This window comes from Lampris incognitus, chromosome 4, assembly GCF_029633865.1.
Source record: "Lampris incognitus isolate fLamInc1 chromosome 4, fLamInc1.hap2, whole genome shotgun sequence".
NCBI lineage: Eukaryota > Metazoa > Chordata > Actinopteri > Lampriformes > Lampridae > Lampris > Lampris incognitus.
The window spans coordinates 16,398,706-16,417,119 of NC_079214.1; the positions used below are offsets into that span (position 1 = coordinate 16,398,706).

The 18,414-nt window shown below is 44.0% G+C and overlaps 1 protein-coding gene across 2 annotated transcripts in view; it reads right to left on the reverse strand.

The window, feature by feature from the left end:
• Window positions 1-2,374: 2,374 nt before the first annotated feature.
• Window positions 2,375-18,414, reverse strand: part of ly75 (lymphocyte antigen 75) — a 44,764-nt gene continuing 28,724 nt past the window's right edge. Inside the window, exons 19-35 of one of the 2 annotated variants that reach the window (XM_056278107.1) lie at window positions 18,199-18,266; window positions 17,985-18,061; window positions 17,648-17,784; window positions 15,827-15,935; window positions 14,927-15,087; window positions 14,249-14,378; window positions 13,786-14,006; window positions 13,297-13,459; window positions 9,843-10,007; window positions 9,582-9,704; window positions 9,157-9,342; window positions 8,783-9,006; window positions 8,482-8,689; window positions 7,926-8,087; window positions 7,605-7,721; window positions 6,589-6,765; window positions 2,375-3,498 (exon numbers count right to left, since the gene is read on the reverse strand). In XM_056278107.1, the coding sequence (XP_056134082.1) occupies window positions 3,323-3,498; window positions 6,589-6,765; window positions 7,605-7,721; window positions 7,926-8,087; window positions 8,482-8,689; window positions 8,783-9,006; window positions 9,157-9,342; window positions 9,582-9,704; window positions 9,843-10,007; window positions 13,297-13,459; window positions 13,786-14,006; window positions 14,249-14,378; window positions 14,927-15,087; window positions 15,827-15,935; window positions 17,648-17,784; window positions 17,985-18,061; window positions 18,199-18,266 (2,604 nt within the window). In that variant the 3' untranslated portion in view covers window positions 2,375-3,322. The remainder of the gene's footprint in view (window positions 3,499-6,588; window positions 6,766-7,604; window positions 7,722-7,925; window positions 8,088-8,481; window positions 8,690-8,782; window positions 9,007-9,156; window positions 9,343-9,581; window positions 9,705-9,842; window positions 10,008-13,296; window positions 13,460-13,785; window positions 14,007-14,248; window positions 14,379-14,926; window positions 15,088-15,826; window positions 15,936-17,647; window positions 17,785-17,984; window positions 18,062-18,198; window positions 18,267-18,414) is intronic. The other variant, XR_008810140.1, reaches the window with a different exon arrangement.

Here is an 18,414-nt window from a genome sequence, read left to right on the forward strand (position 1 = left end):
CCTGTTGGAGTAGTGGTCCCAGAAAAGGGACCGTTAGGAGTTGAAACTTAGTTATAGCAAGGCTCTGTAAAGGTAACTGCATCCAGTGAGACTTTCTCCCCAGTTGTATCCGGCCAGTTACCCCACTCTTCCGAGCCGTCCCGGTCGCTGCTCCACCCCCTCTGCCGATCCGGGGAGGGCTGCAGACTACCACATGCCTCCTCTGATACATGTGGAGTCGCCAGCCGCTTCTTTTCACCTGACAGGAGTTTCACCAAGGGGGGAGCGTAGCGCGTGGCAGGATCACGCTATTCATCCCAGTTTCCCCTCCCCCCTGAATAGGCGCCCCGACCAGGACACATACCCACGTCCGACTTCCCACCCGGAGACACGGACAAATTTTTTTTTCCCTGAATTTTCCTTTTCTCCCAATTTAGTGGCCAGTCGATCCCTATTTTCATTCAAACACCCACCCTCGTACTGCATGCGTTCGCCAACTGCGTCTCTCCGGCCGGCAGTCTCGCAGCAGACGCCTCGCCCCTTCCGCGACAAGGCGAATTCAGGCCGAACCACTGCTTTTTCCAACACGCACAGAGACGCGTTCATGTGGCGAACACAAGCCGACTCCGCCCCCCACCCGAAGACAGCGTTGCCGATTATCGCTGCTTCATCGAGTCCGGCCATAGTCGGATCTGACGAAACCGAGGCGCGAACCCCGGTCCCCAGTGGGCAACAGCATCGACACCAAGCCGATGCTTAGACCGCTCCACCACCGCGGACCCCCGACCAAGCTGGAGGTAACGCGGGGATTCGAACTGGCGATCCTTGTGTTGTTAGGCAACGGAATAGACCGCTACTCTACCTCGCTACCCGGACACCGCGAGACTTGAAAAATAATGAAATTATGAAAACGATTGAAAATGCAAGGTAAATGTGAACTCGTTCTGCCACCTGTGGGCGCCTCTGGTGGATACCACCTCTGTTGAAATACGAATGACCGACCGGATCAAATGCGACGTGACTTGTAATGACGCCGCCTCTGTCGCATCAGGGTGACGCAACGTATTGTCACGTGCATGGATAACTAGACACGTTGGTCCCTAGCTGACGGGTCAAACCCTTCAGTCGACTGGGTAACGTTGTCGCTCGCGGAGGGGGGGAGACGGGTTCGTGTCCCGGCTGTGGCGCTCCCGGACTGCCCCCTGAATTCGCTACAATATTTCGGAGAAAGACTCAAGTTTTTTTTTAGACTTTTATTGGAGAGCAACCAAAAGTGTACCCGATTTGGGCCATTGTGTTCAGAGACAATGGAGGAGGAAAAAAAATCAACGTTTTGTCTTGATATGAATAGGTTTAGGTTAGGAAGCCCAACAGCTTGAGGTTGTTCCTGAAACTTGAAGGAGTACCTCAGCGATCAACATTCAACAGATTCATAGCATCTTTGGTCCAATTCTGACAGTTAAAAAAAACAACTATTTACAAAGCAAAAAAAAAAGTGCAATCTGACAGTCCTTTGGAAAGCAATACAGAAACATCGCCAAACGTCATTGTGCTTAACTGAAGTAACTGTTGCCCCACGGCATATTAAAGTGCGTACTTGCTCAGTAGTTTTAAGTGCGTATGCAGACAGATTAACCTTCTATCTACAAGTGTGCTTCAAATTCATGGATGTTGCTCAGACAACGTCCAGGACAAGACTTCAGATTTAATTGCAGAAAAAAAACCTTTTTTTTTTGCCTTTTAAGAGTTAAGTTTGACCACAGCGCATCTGTTATCAGTGGGCTAGTAAAATGACAACTGAGCAAGTAAATACCAAAAAAAACAAAACAAAACAGTGCTTTCTAAAAGAAGAATTACCCTGAAGGACAAAACAGTCTATCCAGTGCTTTCTTTCAACAACTCAAACTCTGTAATTACATTATTAAGAGGCACCGTCAGTGATCTGTATCATCTGGGAGGGGAAATCCTGCTAACTGAAGTTGGTGGGTTGAATCGCTGCAAAAAGTCATTAAAGTTTTGGTTAAAAAAAAAAGAAAAAAAAAAAGGTCTCGACCAGAATCACTGACAGTAACTTAAAAAAAAACTACAATCCTGAAGATTTAAACGTAGATAATTGTCTTTTTTTTTAATTTCATATTGCTGTTTTAAGACAACCGTCAATAGAGTCTGTGAATGTTCTCATTCATCCAGGTCATGGTTATCCGAAGGAGTTGAATCAAGTGCAGCTGGACTTGGTATATATCCGTGAGGATGTTTCGCCTCTCATCCAAGAGGCTTCCTCAGTTCGTGCCTTTCTGACTAGACCAAGCTAGTCTGACTGGTTGGTGATGAGACTCAGAATTGGATGAGAGGAGAAACGTCTTCACGGATATATACCAAGTCCAGTTGCACTTGACTCAACTCCTTTGGATAATCGTTAATAGAAAACTATCCAAATCGTTCCTTGGCTCTCTGGTAAGACCTTCCCTAGTCAAAAGTACACAACGCTCCACCCTAGTTGCCGCGAGAGAGGCAGGCAGGCAGGCACTGGTGAGTTGGAAGAAGCAAAGTTGCTGCAGCAGGCCAAGCTTGTGGAGGAGGACCTCTATCAACAAATGGTAACACGTCGACTAAAACCCTGGTTCAACCTTGTTCAGTTGTGTGGTGGGTGGGATGGTGCCGACACGACTCGCTTCTCCAAATCCCAGAGATGCGTTAAAAATGAAACCGCCACAAACACCCAACGCAGTGACCAGTTTCGTTTCATGTGTTCGGATGAGTCTTGGGTGCGAGAGTGGTCATTGGATAAGTTTTATATAGTGGAGTTTTTTTTCTTCCGGAAACCGTCAATGGTATTGATAAAAGTGTTCAACAAATGAGCGGATTATTATTCCTACATTTATCTTTATATATATCTTTATATATATATATATATATATATATATAGATGAGTTTGACGCAGCTTATGAGTGCACGACGCACGAAACAGGCTTGTACTGCTATGTATTAAAACTGTTTTTCCTGCATCTGTATATATACATATACATATATATATATATATATATAACAGATGATTGCTTATGGCATGAAACAGGCTTGTACTGTCCCAAAGAATTTACTTGACTCACTGAACTATGTGTGTGTGTGTGTGTGTGTGTGTGTGTGTGTGTGTGTGTGTGTGTGTGTGTGCGTACAACATTAGTTAATTGTAGAAAGTCTGCCAGCTTGAGGAACACACGATAAATAAATAATTCATTTAAAAAAAAAAAAAAGAAGGCGAGCAGGCTGCATTTGTTGTTGCTGAAAGTACTAAAATGCACACACGGCAGGCACATCATTGGCTCCTGAAGCAAACTTAATAGTCTCATTCAGCGTCTGTTATAATACTGGTGGTGTCGGCTTCATCAAAGTTCCTCTCATAGCGAACAGTGGAGGAAAAGTGGTTTCTTTTCTTCTTGTAGATGACAAAGCCGATGACTGCCAGGAGAGCTATGAGGACCACCAGGAAGAGACCCAGAGCCACTGGAGAGCCTTTAGATCCTAAGGACCAAAGATCAAGAATCAGTCAGTCGGTTGGTCGTGAAACACCTCAATGAATCTGGCTTCCAAGTCACTTCCACAAACTGACATTTAATCTCAAGTATAGCTTGTACCACCTATGTAAATTAGGGGCGGGGGGGGGGGCAACTCCAAAAACATGATTGTGTATAAAACAATATACTGGGTTTTTCCCCCCTCCATTTTTCTCCCCAATTACCTTATTTTCCGAGCTGTCCCAGCTGCTGCTTCACCCCCTCTGCTGATCCAGGGAGGGCTGCAGACTACCACATGCCTCCTCCGATACATGTGGAGTCGCCGGCCACTTCTTTTCACCTGACAGTGAGGAGTTTCACCAGGGGGACGCAGCGTGTGGGAGGATCACGCTATTCCCCCCAGTTCCCCCTCCCCCCCGAACAGGCACCCCAACCGACCAGAGGAGGCGCCAGTGCAGCGACCAGGACACACACACATCCGGCTTCCCACCCACAGACATGGCCAATTGTGTCTGTAGGGACGCCCGACCAAGCCGGAGAACAATATACTGTTCACTCAGTGTTACATTTGTTAGGGTTTTTTAAAAATTATTATCATCTTTGGTAAGATAATTGACATGATATATTTTTTTCTGCCCCATCACATCTACCAACCCCCATCACTATTCTCTCTAAAACTCCTTCATATTCGGTCACTTCATATTTCCCATGTGGTTTCGTTCGAGGTAGGATTTCCCAGGAAATCCATTAACAGATGCAACGAAGACATAGTCCATCACCTTTAACCTGCTCAAACAAAACAAATTTTGAATGAAAGTTTTTAAGTGTTTCTGATTTTGGATTGTTGGTTAGCTACAAACAAGATTTGGACAAGCTAAATTTTGTGCAGAAGCATACATCGATCAGCCAAAACCTTAAAGCCACTGACAGGTAATTGAATAAAATTGATTATCTCGTTACCATGGCACCGGTCGAGGGGTGGGATATATTGGGCAGCAAGTGAACAGTCAGTTCTTGAAGTTGGATGTGTTGGAAGCAGGAAAAATGGGCATGCGTAAGGTGAGCTGCAGAACTGGACAATGGAGCAATGGAAGAAGGTGGCCTGGTCTGATGAATCATGTTTTCTTTCACATCATGTGGACGGCCGGGCGGGTGTGCATTGTTTACCTGGGGAAGAGATGGCACCAGGATGCACTATGGGAATAAGGCATGCCGACGGAGGCAGAGTGATGCTTTGGGCAATGTTCATTTTTGGTGGGATTCCCCCCCATTTTTCTCCCCAAATGTATCCGGCAAATTACCCCACTCTTCGGAGCCATCCCGGTCACTGCTCCACCCCCTCTGCCGATCCGGGGAGGGCTGCATGCCTCCTCCGATACATGTGGAGTCACCAGCTGCTTCTTTTCACCTGACAGTGAGGAGTTCCGCCAGGGGGACGTAGCGCGTGGGAGGATCACGCTATTCCCACTCCCGAACAGGCGCCCCGACCGACCAGAGGAGGCGCTAGTGCGGCAACCATGACACATACCCAAATCTGGCTTCCCACCCGCAGACACGGCCAATTGTGTCTGTAAGAACGCCCGACCAAGCCGGAGGTAACATGGGGATTCAAACCGGCAATCCCCGTGTTGGTAGGCAACAGAATAACCGCTATGCTACTCGGATGCCCTCTGGGCAATGTTCTGCTGGGAAACCTTGGGTCCTGGCATTCATGAGGATGTTACTTTGACACGTGCCACCTACCTAAACATTGTTGCAGACCAGGTGCTCCCCTTTATGGCAACGGTACTCCCTGAGGCCAGTGGCCTCTGTCAGCAGGATAATGCGCCCTGCCACACTGCAAAAATTGTTCAGGAGTGGTTTGAGGAACCTGACAAAAAGTTCAAGGTGTTGCTTTGGCCTCCAAATTCCCCAGATCTCAATCCAATCGAGCATTTGTGGGATGTGTTGGAAAAACAAGTCTGATCCATGGAGGCCCCACCTTGTAACTTACAGGACTTAAAGGATCTGCTGCTAACGTCTTGGTGCCAGATATCAGAAGACACCTTCAGAGGTCTTGTGGAGTCCATGCCTCGATGGGTCAGAGCTATTTTGGCGGCACGAGGGGGACCTACACAATATTAGGCAGGTGGTGGTGTTCTGGCTGATTGGTGTATACTTTACTATGTCAGCGTTAGAGCATCCAATCATGGTATGATGTAAATAACATGCAACGTTAGCTGCGTAACTGAAAAGGTGCAGTCGATACCAGGCCTACTTCCAATTTAAAACTTAAGATAATGATCTCGCACCATTCTTTTCAGAGAAGCCACACAGCCACTGTTTAGGGTTTTTAGGAGTTTGTGTACAGATATGTGACAACAGGCAGGGAACTGCCAAACTCGAAAGCTACAAATGAACACACAATAAAAACAGTTGTGCTTCACATCTACGACACTATGTGCCCTTGCTGTTTTTTTACTTAGAAGAGGAAAAAGTGCTCCAAAGTCAAATAGTTTGATCTTAATGAACTGTCTGTACCAAGACTGGCTCACCGGGAATGCTTAAGGCTTTGCCCTTTGGACCTTCAGCATCCAATCATTCAAGTCTTCATTGACTTTTAGTCTTAACGCAAATTACAGGCAGTGTGTCAAACCAATGTATGCCAATATGCATCTAATCAAGCTCTAATCAGCCTTGGATCACACACATACTCCACTTGTTAGCTGGTTATAAGGGTTCTGATGTGTGTACTTCTGCCATCAGGGGATCAATACATATTTAAATCAGTTATTTCTACAGACATGTTTTAATTCATATATGGCTACACTCCAATTATTGTTATGCAGCTATGGTGATTTGTCAGAGTTTGCTGTATGCCGGGAATGCCTGCAAGTAATCTGTTAATTAATATGTTTATATAAATATATATATAGTATCAGTCAATACAGTTGGTCCATCAGTTCAATGCATGTCTACATAATACCACTAATAATGCCATTTCTGTCTGCTATTAATTAGCTCTGCAGAGTCAGTCAGCCATGTAACTATTTGAGGGCTGGAGCTTTCGTGTTGAGAGGCAATTGTAGGGGTGGCGGTCAGGCCACGAAGCACTCACTTGACGCCGCTTTGCAGACAACGCGACTATGGGCGCTCTTGCAGCCGACATGGCTCCAGTAGCCTCCATCTGATGACACCATGACAGCGCAGATGGACTTCTCCCCTGTCCCATCATACCCCGCCTTCCAGTTGAAGAAGGCCAGAGCTGAACCATCCGCCCAGGCCACAGGCTTGCCTGGCAGATACAGAGGTCACAATAAAGCAGGGAGGACAGATGATGGAGACGAGGAGAGAAGAGAAGAGAAGAGAGAAAATCACAGGGCGGATGAAAGGGACAATAGATGAACGGACTACGATTTGAATATCGCAGCATTTCCCTGAATCCTAATGGTGAAGCATAATGAACAGCTGCTGTGAAGGGGTTTGATGTAATAATTACTACATCTCTGAAGGTTTGAATTTGATTGCTCAGGGAAGTATACTCATGTTTGAACCCTCTGTAACACAAAGGGGTTAAAGTAAATGCAGTATGTTGTACATGTACACTTTCTTTGGATTGTCGTTTTCACATTTAACCAAAGATAAGAGGAGATAGAGCCTTAAAAACTAGAGTATCAAATCACAATATTGTGATATTTGAAAAATTGTAATATGTATAGAATCGGCAGTTAAATATTGTTCTATCAAATCGGGAGGTACCCGCCGATTCCCTGCCACATCACCTATGAGCCCCACTTAGAGCTCGCTCCTTCATGGATGCAATTGGTAAATGTATATGGCAATGACTCAACGGACAAGTCAACAATCAGAAAGACTAGACATTTACAGTAATTGGCAGAGAGAAGCCAGGTCATAGGATTTAAGATAATGAACATTGTTGTGTCCTATAAATAGAAGCTAATGTCTTCAGTCAAGAGTTATGTGATGAAATTAGCTTTGGAATGGACCTGCAGTCCGGTGTCAACCACGTGCTAAATACTGACCACCACATTAGTTATGTGGACTCATTCTTTTACATGCTATCCAGTATGTTATCCATACTATCCAGCCTCCATATCAAAGGATGCAATTTACCCTGAGTATCAAAGTCTATGCCCAGCCATACTCGACTGGTGATGAGAGGATTATCAGACATGTATTTTGCTACGAAGTCATTCTCTTCTTTGGTATTAATGGTCAGCACATGAGCATCTGTCAAGGAAAAAAATATAAAGCATTCAACAAGCAAACAGACAAAATGTAAGATTTATTGAGCACTATCCAGGGGTGGTTGACTACAACTGCCTCATAAGAATACAAATTACATATAACACCTCATTGTCTAATTGCTGTGTTTTCCTACCAGTGGAACAAGTGAAGCATGAAATGAAATAAAGGCAAGTCAATTTGTCTCACCCAGACCCTGACAGATGCTCCTGGCCTCTTCCATGCTGTAGACACTGTAGTTGTAGAAGCTAAGGTCAAATGCATAACAGTGGTCCTGGTGCTGTATCCACATAGACAGACCATTGGTCTGGGGACACCTATTGTCCTCCGGGACCACCTGAAGTTTGGCCCCTAATTCATAACACCACCAGAAACAATGGAACACAGTCAGTGTAATGTGGCATTATGGGAATTGATCATAGAGTAGATAAAAGAAAACTCGTCCATAGGGCATGAGAGCAAGAACTTTTCAAGAGTCATGTTCTCCTTTAAAACTATACAAAATAATCAACCATTTATTTATTTAACCTTTATTTAATCGGGAAGGTCTCGTTTGACCTTGTCTCAATGAGACGCTCCTGATTAAATAAAGGTTAAACTAACAAATAGATAGATAGATAGATTGACGGATGGATAAAGCTGCCCGGTGATGTTCAATTTAAAAAAACGTTTCTACATCCCGTATGGTAACAGTGGAACAATTCCTGTGCCAAGAAGCTCAGGGTTAGACACAGGGAAGACTTACTCTGGGAAGCTGTGGTGATGGTGGTGTTGTAACAGATGGCTCCATCCATCAAGCTGTGACAGTCAGCCCTGACCCAGCCCCCAGTAGGGGTAACAAATACACAGCCAGCCTGGTGACCACCCGAGCCAGACCCCTCCCGGGAGTCAGAAATGACGGCTTTGTAGTCGTATCTGGTCCCATCAGACCACTCTTGAGCTGAGCCTTTTGCCTGCATGCAGGGAGACAGTCTTGTTAGTGTAGTTCTTCTGGACAACAGTTTGTTGTGAAAGATATTGCTATCGCGCCAACCAGAGCCTCTTACGTCCTGGTTGGATAGGCCGATCCACAGCCGAAAGCCGTCTGTCCTTGTGAGGAGTTTCACATGGGCATCGTGCTGGGTGTCATGAATACTCGCCAGGTGCCCTCCACGCCGCCCACACTCCTCCAGGGCCTGGAACCAACTCAGCCTTTTGGTCACAACCTGGTATGTTAAGTTGCCATAGTGCTGAAAATTCTTCACTGAGTGATGGTACTGTTCTTTCGGTTCTTGGGAAGCGAGGATCAAAGCAAAGAAGAGACCAGAGTTAAAATCGTGTAAGATGATTTCGACAACATCATGTTTCTGGTAACAGCATTAAAGCATGCAAGAAGAAGGAAGAACTGTCCCCAAACAAAAAACAAAAAAACCCCACAAACCGTTTTCAAGTTTGCAGACCACAATGCTCCTCTGTCTGAAGGCTGCAAAATAATGCTGGTTTGTTATGAGCTCCCAGACACCTTCAGAGTCTAGACCAGCCATGAACTTTCCCTCTATATCCGGTCTTCCATATCTCCAGTTGGAGTACTGCACGGTGGTGCCATCGTACCACTTTATCTGGTTATCTGCAACAGAATGCACAGTAAAGACACTGCCAATTTCCACCACACATCACACTTCATAGTGTGAAACAAAATGGCACTTGAGTCAAAACACAGACTGAAGATTCACAGTAGTTATGCATTGTTTTCTTTAAGTTTTGCTGTGGCAGAAGAGATTTGGGAGGAAAAGATGTCCACAAAGACTGTCAATTATAGTGGCCATGGATACTGTGCATTTACAACAGAACTGGAAAAGCACCCACCAATGTCATCTTTGAACAGCCCCAGCCACACAAACTGGACCAGGTCTTTAAAGGGCAGGAGCTGTCCTCTGACAAACTCATTCTCCTCTGCATTCCGGATAGTTAAAATATCCGCACTCGAATCTGAAACACACACGTAACCCAATGTCCACCTTTGTCATGATCACTGTCCCCCTCGTTTTCATTACACATCAATCTGGCAAACTGCTAGTGAGTTTTGCAATGATATTAAACAAAATTTGTTTGCAGACAGATTCTTACAAATGTTCTTGCAGGTCTCTTGAATCTGTCCCTTTTCAAAATGTTCCCATCTGGAGAAGACCAGCTGGAAAGAGTAACAGTTGTTCTTGAAGGGGATCCAGTTTGCTCCATTTATCTTGTGAGGGCATGAAACTACATGCTCCTCCGGTGTGGTGACGGTTTCCTCTGCAATGTATAAAATGAAAATTTTACTCTCTGTATATCATTTAATGAGATAAATGACTCTATAACTTGTAGAGTAGTTTCCTTTAGCAATAAATAAATCCACAACAGATTGGTAAATGGACTGCATTAGCGCTTTTCTAGTCTACCAATCACTCAAAGTGCTTGTTTGCCTCAAATTCAACCATTCGCACACACATTCATACACTTACGGGAGGGGCTGCCATGCAAGCGCGTGTTCAGCGTCTTGCTCAAGGACATTTCAACACACTCTCTAGAGGAGCTGGTGATCGAACCAGCAAAGACGATCCGCTCTACCTCCTGAGCTCCAAGACAACGTGTTTATCCTTGCACATGTGCAGTTATGTTTTTCTCACAACACACAGACCTCACATTAGTAGATATTCAGATACTGAGAGCAAAACAATCCAGAGAACTAGACAGTTATGCAATAGAAAAGCATTCTAATTCTTATGCAAACAGACAGAAGCTGGATGAAAGCAATACATCAGTATTTCTTCATGACAGATACCCTGAGTTCAGCGTTCAATTTCTATGGGACCTCTTCAAGCCTCCGTAAGTACTGCAGATTATTTCCATGACCCATGTATGATGGGTATAACTACAAAAGTACTTTATTTACACCAAAGCAATCAATATGAATCTCTATAGATGCAATGTACTTGGTGAATAGAGTGACCGTTACCCTAAAAACGGTAAAAAAAATTCTTGCCAGGCATCTTTGAACATGATTTTCAGCTCAAAAAAGCTCTTAAGGGATAAATGTTCCACTTATTACAATGAAGCTAAACAGGGCTAGAGACCTCAACTTTTAAGCCATTTCTCCAGCAGGGCTAGAGCTAGCTAGTGCCTGGTGTCCACAGGTAAGCCAAACATCTTAGCCTTGTCTTCATCATCAGGATTGCTTTTTTCTTTTTTTCTTTCTTCCAAATGAAAAAAAAGTGTGACTCTACATCTTGCTAACCGTAGAGATCCTAGAATGTTCAGTCAGTTCTGGACCCAAGGTTTATTGGGAGAAATATTTCATCACTCATCTAGACCTCTTCAGTCTCAACTGACTGCAGGTATCCCCATCCTTATAAACAATACAGTGGCGTAACAACTGAAACCAGTGACCGGTTTCATATGCAAATTGCCGCGACCATTAACTAGAGTTTCAATAGCCATGTGTACAATTCACAAAGTACTGGGGAATGGCTGCAATCACAGCATTGTAAGATGATGAGAGATGTACTATTAGCCCCCCCCCCGCCCAGTTCAGGGATGATCGTTCCCTCTTAACATAGATGGCCTCTTTGGCTCCCCGTTCAAACCAGCGTTCCTCCCTATCAAGGATGTGCACATCCTCATCCTTGAAAGAGTGGCCCCTGGCCTGTAGATGGGTGTAATGGGTGTAGACTATGGAGTCCTGGCCTGACGTGTTAGCTTTCCTGTGTCGTGCCACCCTCTTGGCCAGCATCTGTTTAGTTTCCCCGATGTAGCTTCAAATAGATTTTATTTTATGTTTGGAGTATTCTGGGTTAGCCCTGACCATGCTAAGCCCTTCTTGCCTTTTACTGTGAACCAGTGTACATATATTCAAATCTAAATGCGGGAAAAAAAAAGATTCCCTTAAACCAACTTATTTCCCTAAAGTTGGGTTTTCACAGCATGCATGATTGTTGCCAAGCACAGACCGCTCCTATTCTGTGCCTGTTAGGAGATTGTAGTATTTATATATTGTATGTTGGAACCAAATACATGTGTCTTCTTGTGGTTATGGGTTGTTTATTTCCTATATGAGCACATCTCCGATGCATGTGTGATCTCCTATAAAATATCACTGTCTAAATGAAAATGGTCACGGATTTATGAAAATGAAAATAGATGTTCAGTTATTCCAGGCCATTACACATATAAATACATGCTTAGATACTCAGCTTCTGCTCTCCAGCCAGTGTAAACAACAAGCTGATGTTCTCCATTTTAAATCTATCCCGCTGCTGTTGGCCGTGCTGAGCATACCCGGTGTTAGACCAAATTCTGTGACCGTTGCAAATTGTGACCATATACTGTGAATTCTTAAATAGTGGCCGGGTTGCTTATTTACCTCAGCTGAAGAGAGAACCAGGCTTTTATTTGTCACAGGCCATTTTTTTCTAATCTACCATTTTTTTTCAGTACTTTTCGTGCCATAATGTTTAATAGTGCCATAACTGAGATATTCAGAAGACAGCACTTTTCTCCTTTTGTGACTTTTTATAGATAGATAAGACAGCTGTTATTTCCTCATTTTGTTATTCACTGTTGTACACTTGTAATATTGACTGTTTGTCCAATAGAAACGTCACCACATCGGCATCACATCAGTTGTTTCCAGCACCAGCGTGTTTGCCACTGCACAATTTGGAGCAACCTGCTGAAAAAGCGGTATAGAGACTGGACAGTGTTTCCAACCACGGTAAAGGATGTCAGTTAGTATTAAGTAACCTGACTCCATGGTCCAGATGGATAAAATAACAATGAAATAACAATTAATTGGAGAAAAATGGCAGATTTCAGCTTGAATGTGAATATCACATGATGATGTTGTGGTATTGATGCGATTTAACAGCTCAGAAATAGCTTCTTCCCAGTTGCTGTTACCCTGCTGAACTGTGGTCCACTGCGTTGTAATTTCAGACCCACAGCCACTATCTGGGAACCGACTTTTAATCTGAGAATTGACAATAGTTGTCCTAAATGCACAGAAAGCATCAACTCCACCTTGTCACTAGATGGCGTTTTTTAAGGGGCAGCCACCACCTCAGATTGTTACCCTGACTTCAACCATGCCAAACCTATACCTAAACTTAACCAGGGGGCAGGAGGACTTTGAGGTAAATGTTAAATGAACTTCATTTTACATAGCGCTTTTCTAGCTGTAACAGCCACTGAAAGTGTTTTGCAATTAATGCCTCACATTCACCCACGCACACACACACATGCATGCGTACACATACACCGATGGTGGTGTCAGCCATGCAAGTTAACAACCAGTTCATTGAGAACAGTTAGCGGTTAGGTGTCTTGCTCAGAGACACCTTCATTTTTCCGAGGAGGAGCCGAGGATCAAACCAGCAACCCTCCAGTTATCAGACCACCTGCTCTGCCTCCTGAGCCATTACCGCCCCGGGATGTCTGCCAGTCCACCACCAAACGATCTTGGAGTGTTCCCTACTTTTTGCGTGGCCTAACGGAGGTCACAATTTACAACGGTGGCACATTTTGGTGTTACACCGGTGCAACTCACCATGTGGTTTGTGGCAGATGGCACCTCCCAGCTTCTCCTCACACTCGGTGGTTTTCCAGAACCCATCAGTGTCCAAGTAAACACAGGAGCCACTCGTGGCCTCGGAAGACCAGCGGCTGAATATGGTGTGACTGTGGTCTATCCAGTTGTAGTGGATCCCATCCTGCCCACATAGACAAAAATAAATAAATAAACACACGTGTCTTTATGTATGCTCAAAGATCCAGGTAAGAAAATCAAAGAAAGTTGAGTCAGTTCATCTGGACACAACATTTATTGAGATGAGGGATGAAATGTTTCTCTCTCAAGAAACGTTGTGTCCAGATGAACTGATTCAACTTTCTTTGAAAACAAAAGTGTATCCTTAGAGAAAACATGATGCAAAAGAAAAGAAAATAATTTCAACAGCTAAAACGTGGAGCTAAAAAAAAGAAAAGAAAAAAGTTTAAAATTTAGGTAGCGGCAGCCTTTGATATATATACAACTTACATCTTCGCTAAAGAGACCAATCCACATGGGTGTACGTGCGCGGCTCACGTGCACGGTAAGGACGGATTGCAACAAAGTATCTGCCACGCTCGCCAGGTCCATGTCCCTTGTCTTACACTGCTCTAGAGCCTCGGACCAGCTAAGGTTGCTCTGTAGCAGCAGGAAGGTGTGGTTGTTGACGTGGATGGGCTCCGAAGAGACCCGGGGCTCTTCTGGTTTATCTAACATCAGAGGGAAGTTTGCATTCTTTGTTTAACAGTAAAGACTCTCCTTCATCTTTCACAAGAAGGATCTTGATAGCATAGCCTGCATATGTGTTTGTTTTAGTAGTGTGCAAGTATATCAAATATTTAAATAACATGATAGGATAAATATTTTAAAATGGTAGAATATAACACATTTATTCTTACATATAAGCCTGTAGCATTTGCTTTTTTTGGTCACACTGGTCTTCGTGAATTACCTGCATAGTGCTGGCAAATGGACAGATACTGCTGGTCAGTGCAGACGCTATAGTCCCAGGTTCCCATCATGGAGGAACTGGGATTGTTGATCATGAACACACACAACTCCACAGTTTCTGTAAGCAATTTCTGCAGAGAACAATCCACAAAAAAATAAAAATATATACATATATCTAGAAATGTGTATACGCGCACACAGATAAATGCATGCAAACATTTTAGACATTCAAAACAGCTTTGCAGACAGATAAGGCAAAGATCCGAGGTTTAAAATTATTAAAACAGATTCATGTTTCATAACAAGGCTTCCATTAGACTGCAGAAGCACAAAATAGGGAAGAGGAACAAAAGCAATGACGGAGCACTGAGATCTTACTTCTCCATGCAATGGTATCATTACTTTGTGTTACCACTTGAGTATAATAAAGGAGCTACTTGTGAATTTGATTAATTTATCTTATGTCAATGTTTGTCACAGGTAATTTTGAAAAAAATGTCACTGAAATGATTTGCACACTAAAATATCACTAATTTGTGAGTATGCACATTGTGTGTGTGTATTTTTTTTTGTAGAAATATTCTTTCAGTAAATGCCAGCAAAGGTTTGTAGCACAAGATTTTCAACTCTGACCTCTGAAGCAGCTGCAATAAGGAAATATAGAGAAGAGAGAACTTACATGGATTCGGATAGGCCTCAACATGCCGTGAAGTAGGGGGTTAAAGTTAAGGAAGGAGACCGGGCTTTGATCCACCCATTTTGGGTCATTTGTGTCGAGTTTCAGACCGATCCATATATTTTGCATTTTTGTCATGTCCGGCAACAGGGTGGTGAGGAAATCTACACAAATACACGGATGAGATAATTATTAGAAAACCTTTTATCCTCTGTGCTTTCAAGTAAACGTCACTCTGCATCTGACAAGCAATGGCAGAGAATAAAATCCTGTTCTCATGGAAGACTGTCAGGATTAAAAACCAGCGGGGACACACAGCAAGCGGTCCACATATATATATATATATATATATATGAATATGATTTTTTTTTAGCTCCCTCCCTTTTCTCCCCAATTGTAATTGGCCAATTCCCCCACTCTTCTGAGCTGTCCCCGTTGCTGCTCCACCCCCTCTGCCGATCCGGCGAGGGCTGCGGACTACCACATGCCTCCCCCGATACACGTGGAGTCGCCAGCTGCTTTTCACCTGACAGTGAGGAGTTTCACTAGGGGGACGTAGTGCATGGGAGGATCACGCTATTCCCCCCAGTTCCCCCTCCCCCCCTAACAGGCACCCCGAACGACCAGAGGAGGCGCCAGTGCAGCGACCAGGACACACACAAACATCCGGCTTCCCACCCGCAGACATGGCCAATTGTGTCCGTAGGGACGCCCGACCAAGCCGGAGGTAACACAGGGATTCGAACCGGCGATCCCCGTGTTGGTAGGCAACGGAATAGACCGCTACGCCACCCGGACGCTCTCACATGAATATATTTTTGAGATGTTGGTGGTTGACTTTGATGAACAGGTCAAATTCACTCGAATGCATCACTAGAGGAATGGCGGTGTACATGTCCTCACCTTGCTCCACTTGGTCAGATATCGTGACCAAAGTTCCTCTCAGGGTCTGGCATTTCTCATCAGCATCATTGAATGCCAGAGAGAGACTGGGTTTAATCATCGTGTAACACTGAAAAACAAGGAATTGAAATCACATTAGGGTTTACCCAAGCTAAATTGATATACAAAGATGTGGCTGCTATGTACCAGCATGATACAACCCCAAATATGAAGGGTTTAACATAGAAAAGGTCATGTGTGTTTATTGGAGATTATTTTTTCCTTATTTTCGCTTGCAGGGTTCCCACTCTTTTTAGGAAATCACTTTCCATGACTTTTGCTTGGTTGTACAATAACAGCTGTTTCTCAGGGAAGGCCATATCATTCAGTATGGAATCCTCGCTACAATCACTAAAGATGGACAGACGGACTGACCGACTGATACGCACGCAAACACACACACACACAAAACCCGTTCATCTAACATTTATCATTTTATCACTGATATTTCTCACCAAGTTAAGAACAAAGACATTGACTTCAGCATAAGGTCATACGGGTGCAACGCTAGATTCCCCCCCCCTTTTCTCCCCAATTGTACTTGGCCAATTAACCCACTCTTCCGAGTCGTCCCGGTCGCTGCTCCACCCCCTCTGCTGATCCAGGGAGGGCTGCAGACTACCACATGCCTCCTCCGATACATGTGGAGTCGCCAGCAGCTTCTTCTCACCTGACAGTGAGGAGTTTCACCAGGGGATGCAGCACGTGGGAGGATCACGCTACTCCCCCCAGTTCCCCCTCAAACAGGCGTCCCGACCAACCAGGGGAGGCACTAGTGCAGCAACCAGGACACATACCCACATCCGGCTTCCCAACCGCAGACACGGCCAATTGTGTCTGTAGGGACGCCCGACCAAGCCGGAGGCAACATGGGGATTCGAACCGGCGATCCCCATGTTGGTAGGCAACAGAATAGACCATCACGCTACCCAGACGCTCACGACTACATAACTTTTAGCTGGTCACTGAACAGACCCCCCAAATACTAAAAGCCCTGATGTTTAATCTCAGCAGCTGAAAATATGGCTAATAGCACGCATTCTCAGCTAAAAATTATACTACAAATACGCAGTTTCAGCTGGTAAATAACCTAATGTTACGATGTTATGTGACCTCAATATTATCTCCAGCACATTTAATCAGTTCTAATCCTTTCTAACCTTTTCAAGGTATTTTCTGTGACTGAAAAACTAGTCTATAAAGTGAATTTCCAGGTGTTCAAGGACATGTTGGAACCTTGGCTTGATTGTTAAGTGTGTTGGCACCAAATAATTACAAAGTGGTCATTTGTTGCAGTAAGCAGCTTGTTGGTCTCTAAGGTTGTTGTCACATTCTGACACATCATTGTATTAGATAACTTCTATTTACATGGAAGAAAAAAAAAAAAGATGTTTGTCTCATCATTACCAGCCTGATATCGCTCCACTAAGGAGGCTTTACCATCTGATGCCCAGTGGGTGGTGCTGAAACCTCATGTCTCACCCCTGTACATGACACCTCCTATCCTCATCCTCTATCTACGCCATCTGACATGCTCTTATTTTGAAGTATAAAATGAAAAAAAAAAATCTCCTTCCACCTTTGGCCCGTATTTCTTCCTCTTACACAACACCTCTTGCACGATCGTTCTACAGTTCCAGGGACAACATCACGTCCCGGCCTCTCTGATCCTTGCACTTGCATATAATTACATACCTCCTTACGGTTTAGTACTTGTGTTGTTGGTGTTCCAGCGATCTAAGCTTATTTCAGTGTTGCATTGTGAATCTGTAAGAGTCAAACCTTATCCCTGAAGGCCAAAGAGTCCTTTCCACAGGGCAGTCCTCCTGCATGAGGCTCAAGCGGGTTTCTCTCCACCGACGTTGTGTTGTGCCTCTCGCATATAAATGGCAGTTCCTGCTCGCAACTGTAGTCGTACTCTGTAAGGGAAAAAATGACGCATGGGAGAAAGTCAGAGAGGCTTTTAGGTGGAGGACAGTCTAGTAGGACAGTCCATTGATTGAAATCAAATCAACTGATGTACACTGGACGTTTTTTTCTGATCTCTTTGTGGATCAATACCAGAATGGGTTTGAAATTAAGCTTGACTGTATAGAAAAATAAAGAATTTTGAATCCACCTGGGAAAAGGTTTTCATGACTTAAAGAGGTGCACCTCCCCTGGAATACTTTGTAATAGTAATTAATCTGGCTGTACCTGTGAAAGCACAAAGCACACATTTCATTTAGTCAGCTTTATTTATACATCCAACCTTGTTTTAATCAATAGATAGTGATATTTGTCATAAATATTTGTTTTATTTTGTATTTGTGTGTGTTTGTGTGTTGATTTACGTCATGGGGAAAAATCGTCCTGGGTTCCTTATGTCAGCCCACCAGCTTTGCTTCGATGAACTTGACACCTGTTCAATATCACAAATCATACTTAGCGATGCATTTACATTACAACGTAAGACCTAACATATGCCAATTTGTAGATTCTCATATCCATAAGATATAAGATGGAATATGTGGAATACTACAAGTACTTTGGGGGGTATATAGACAATA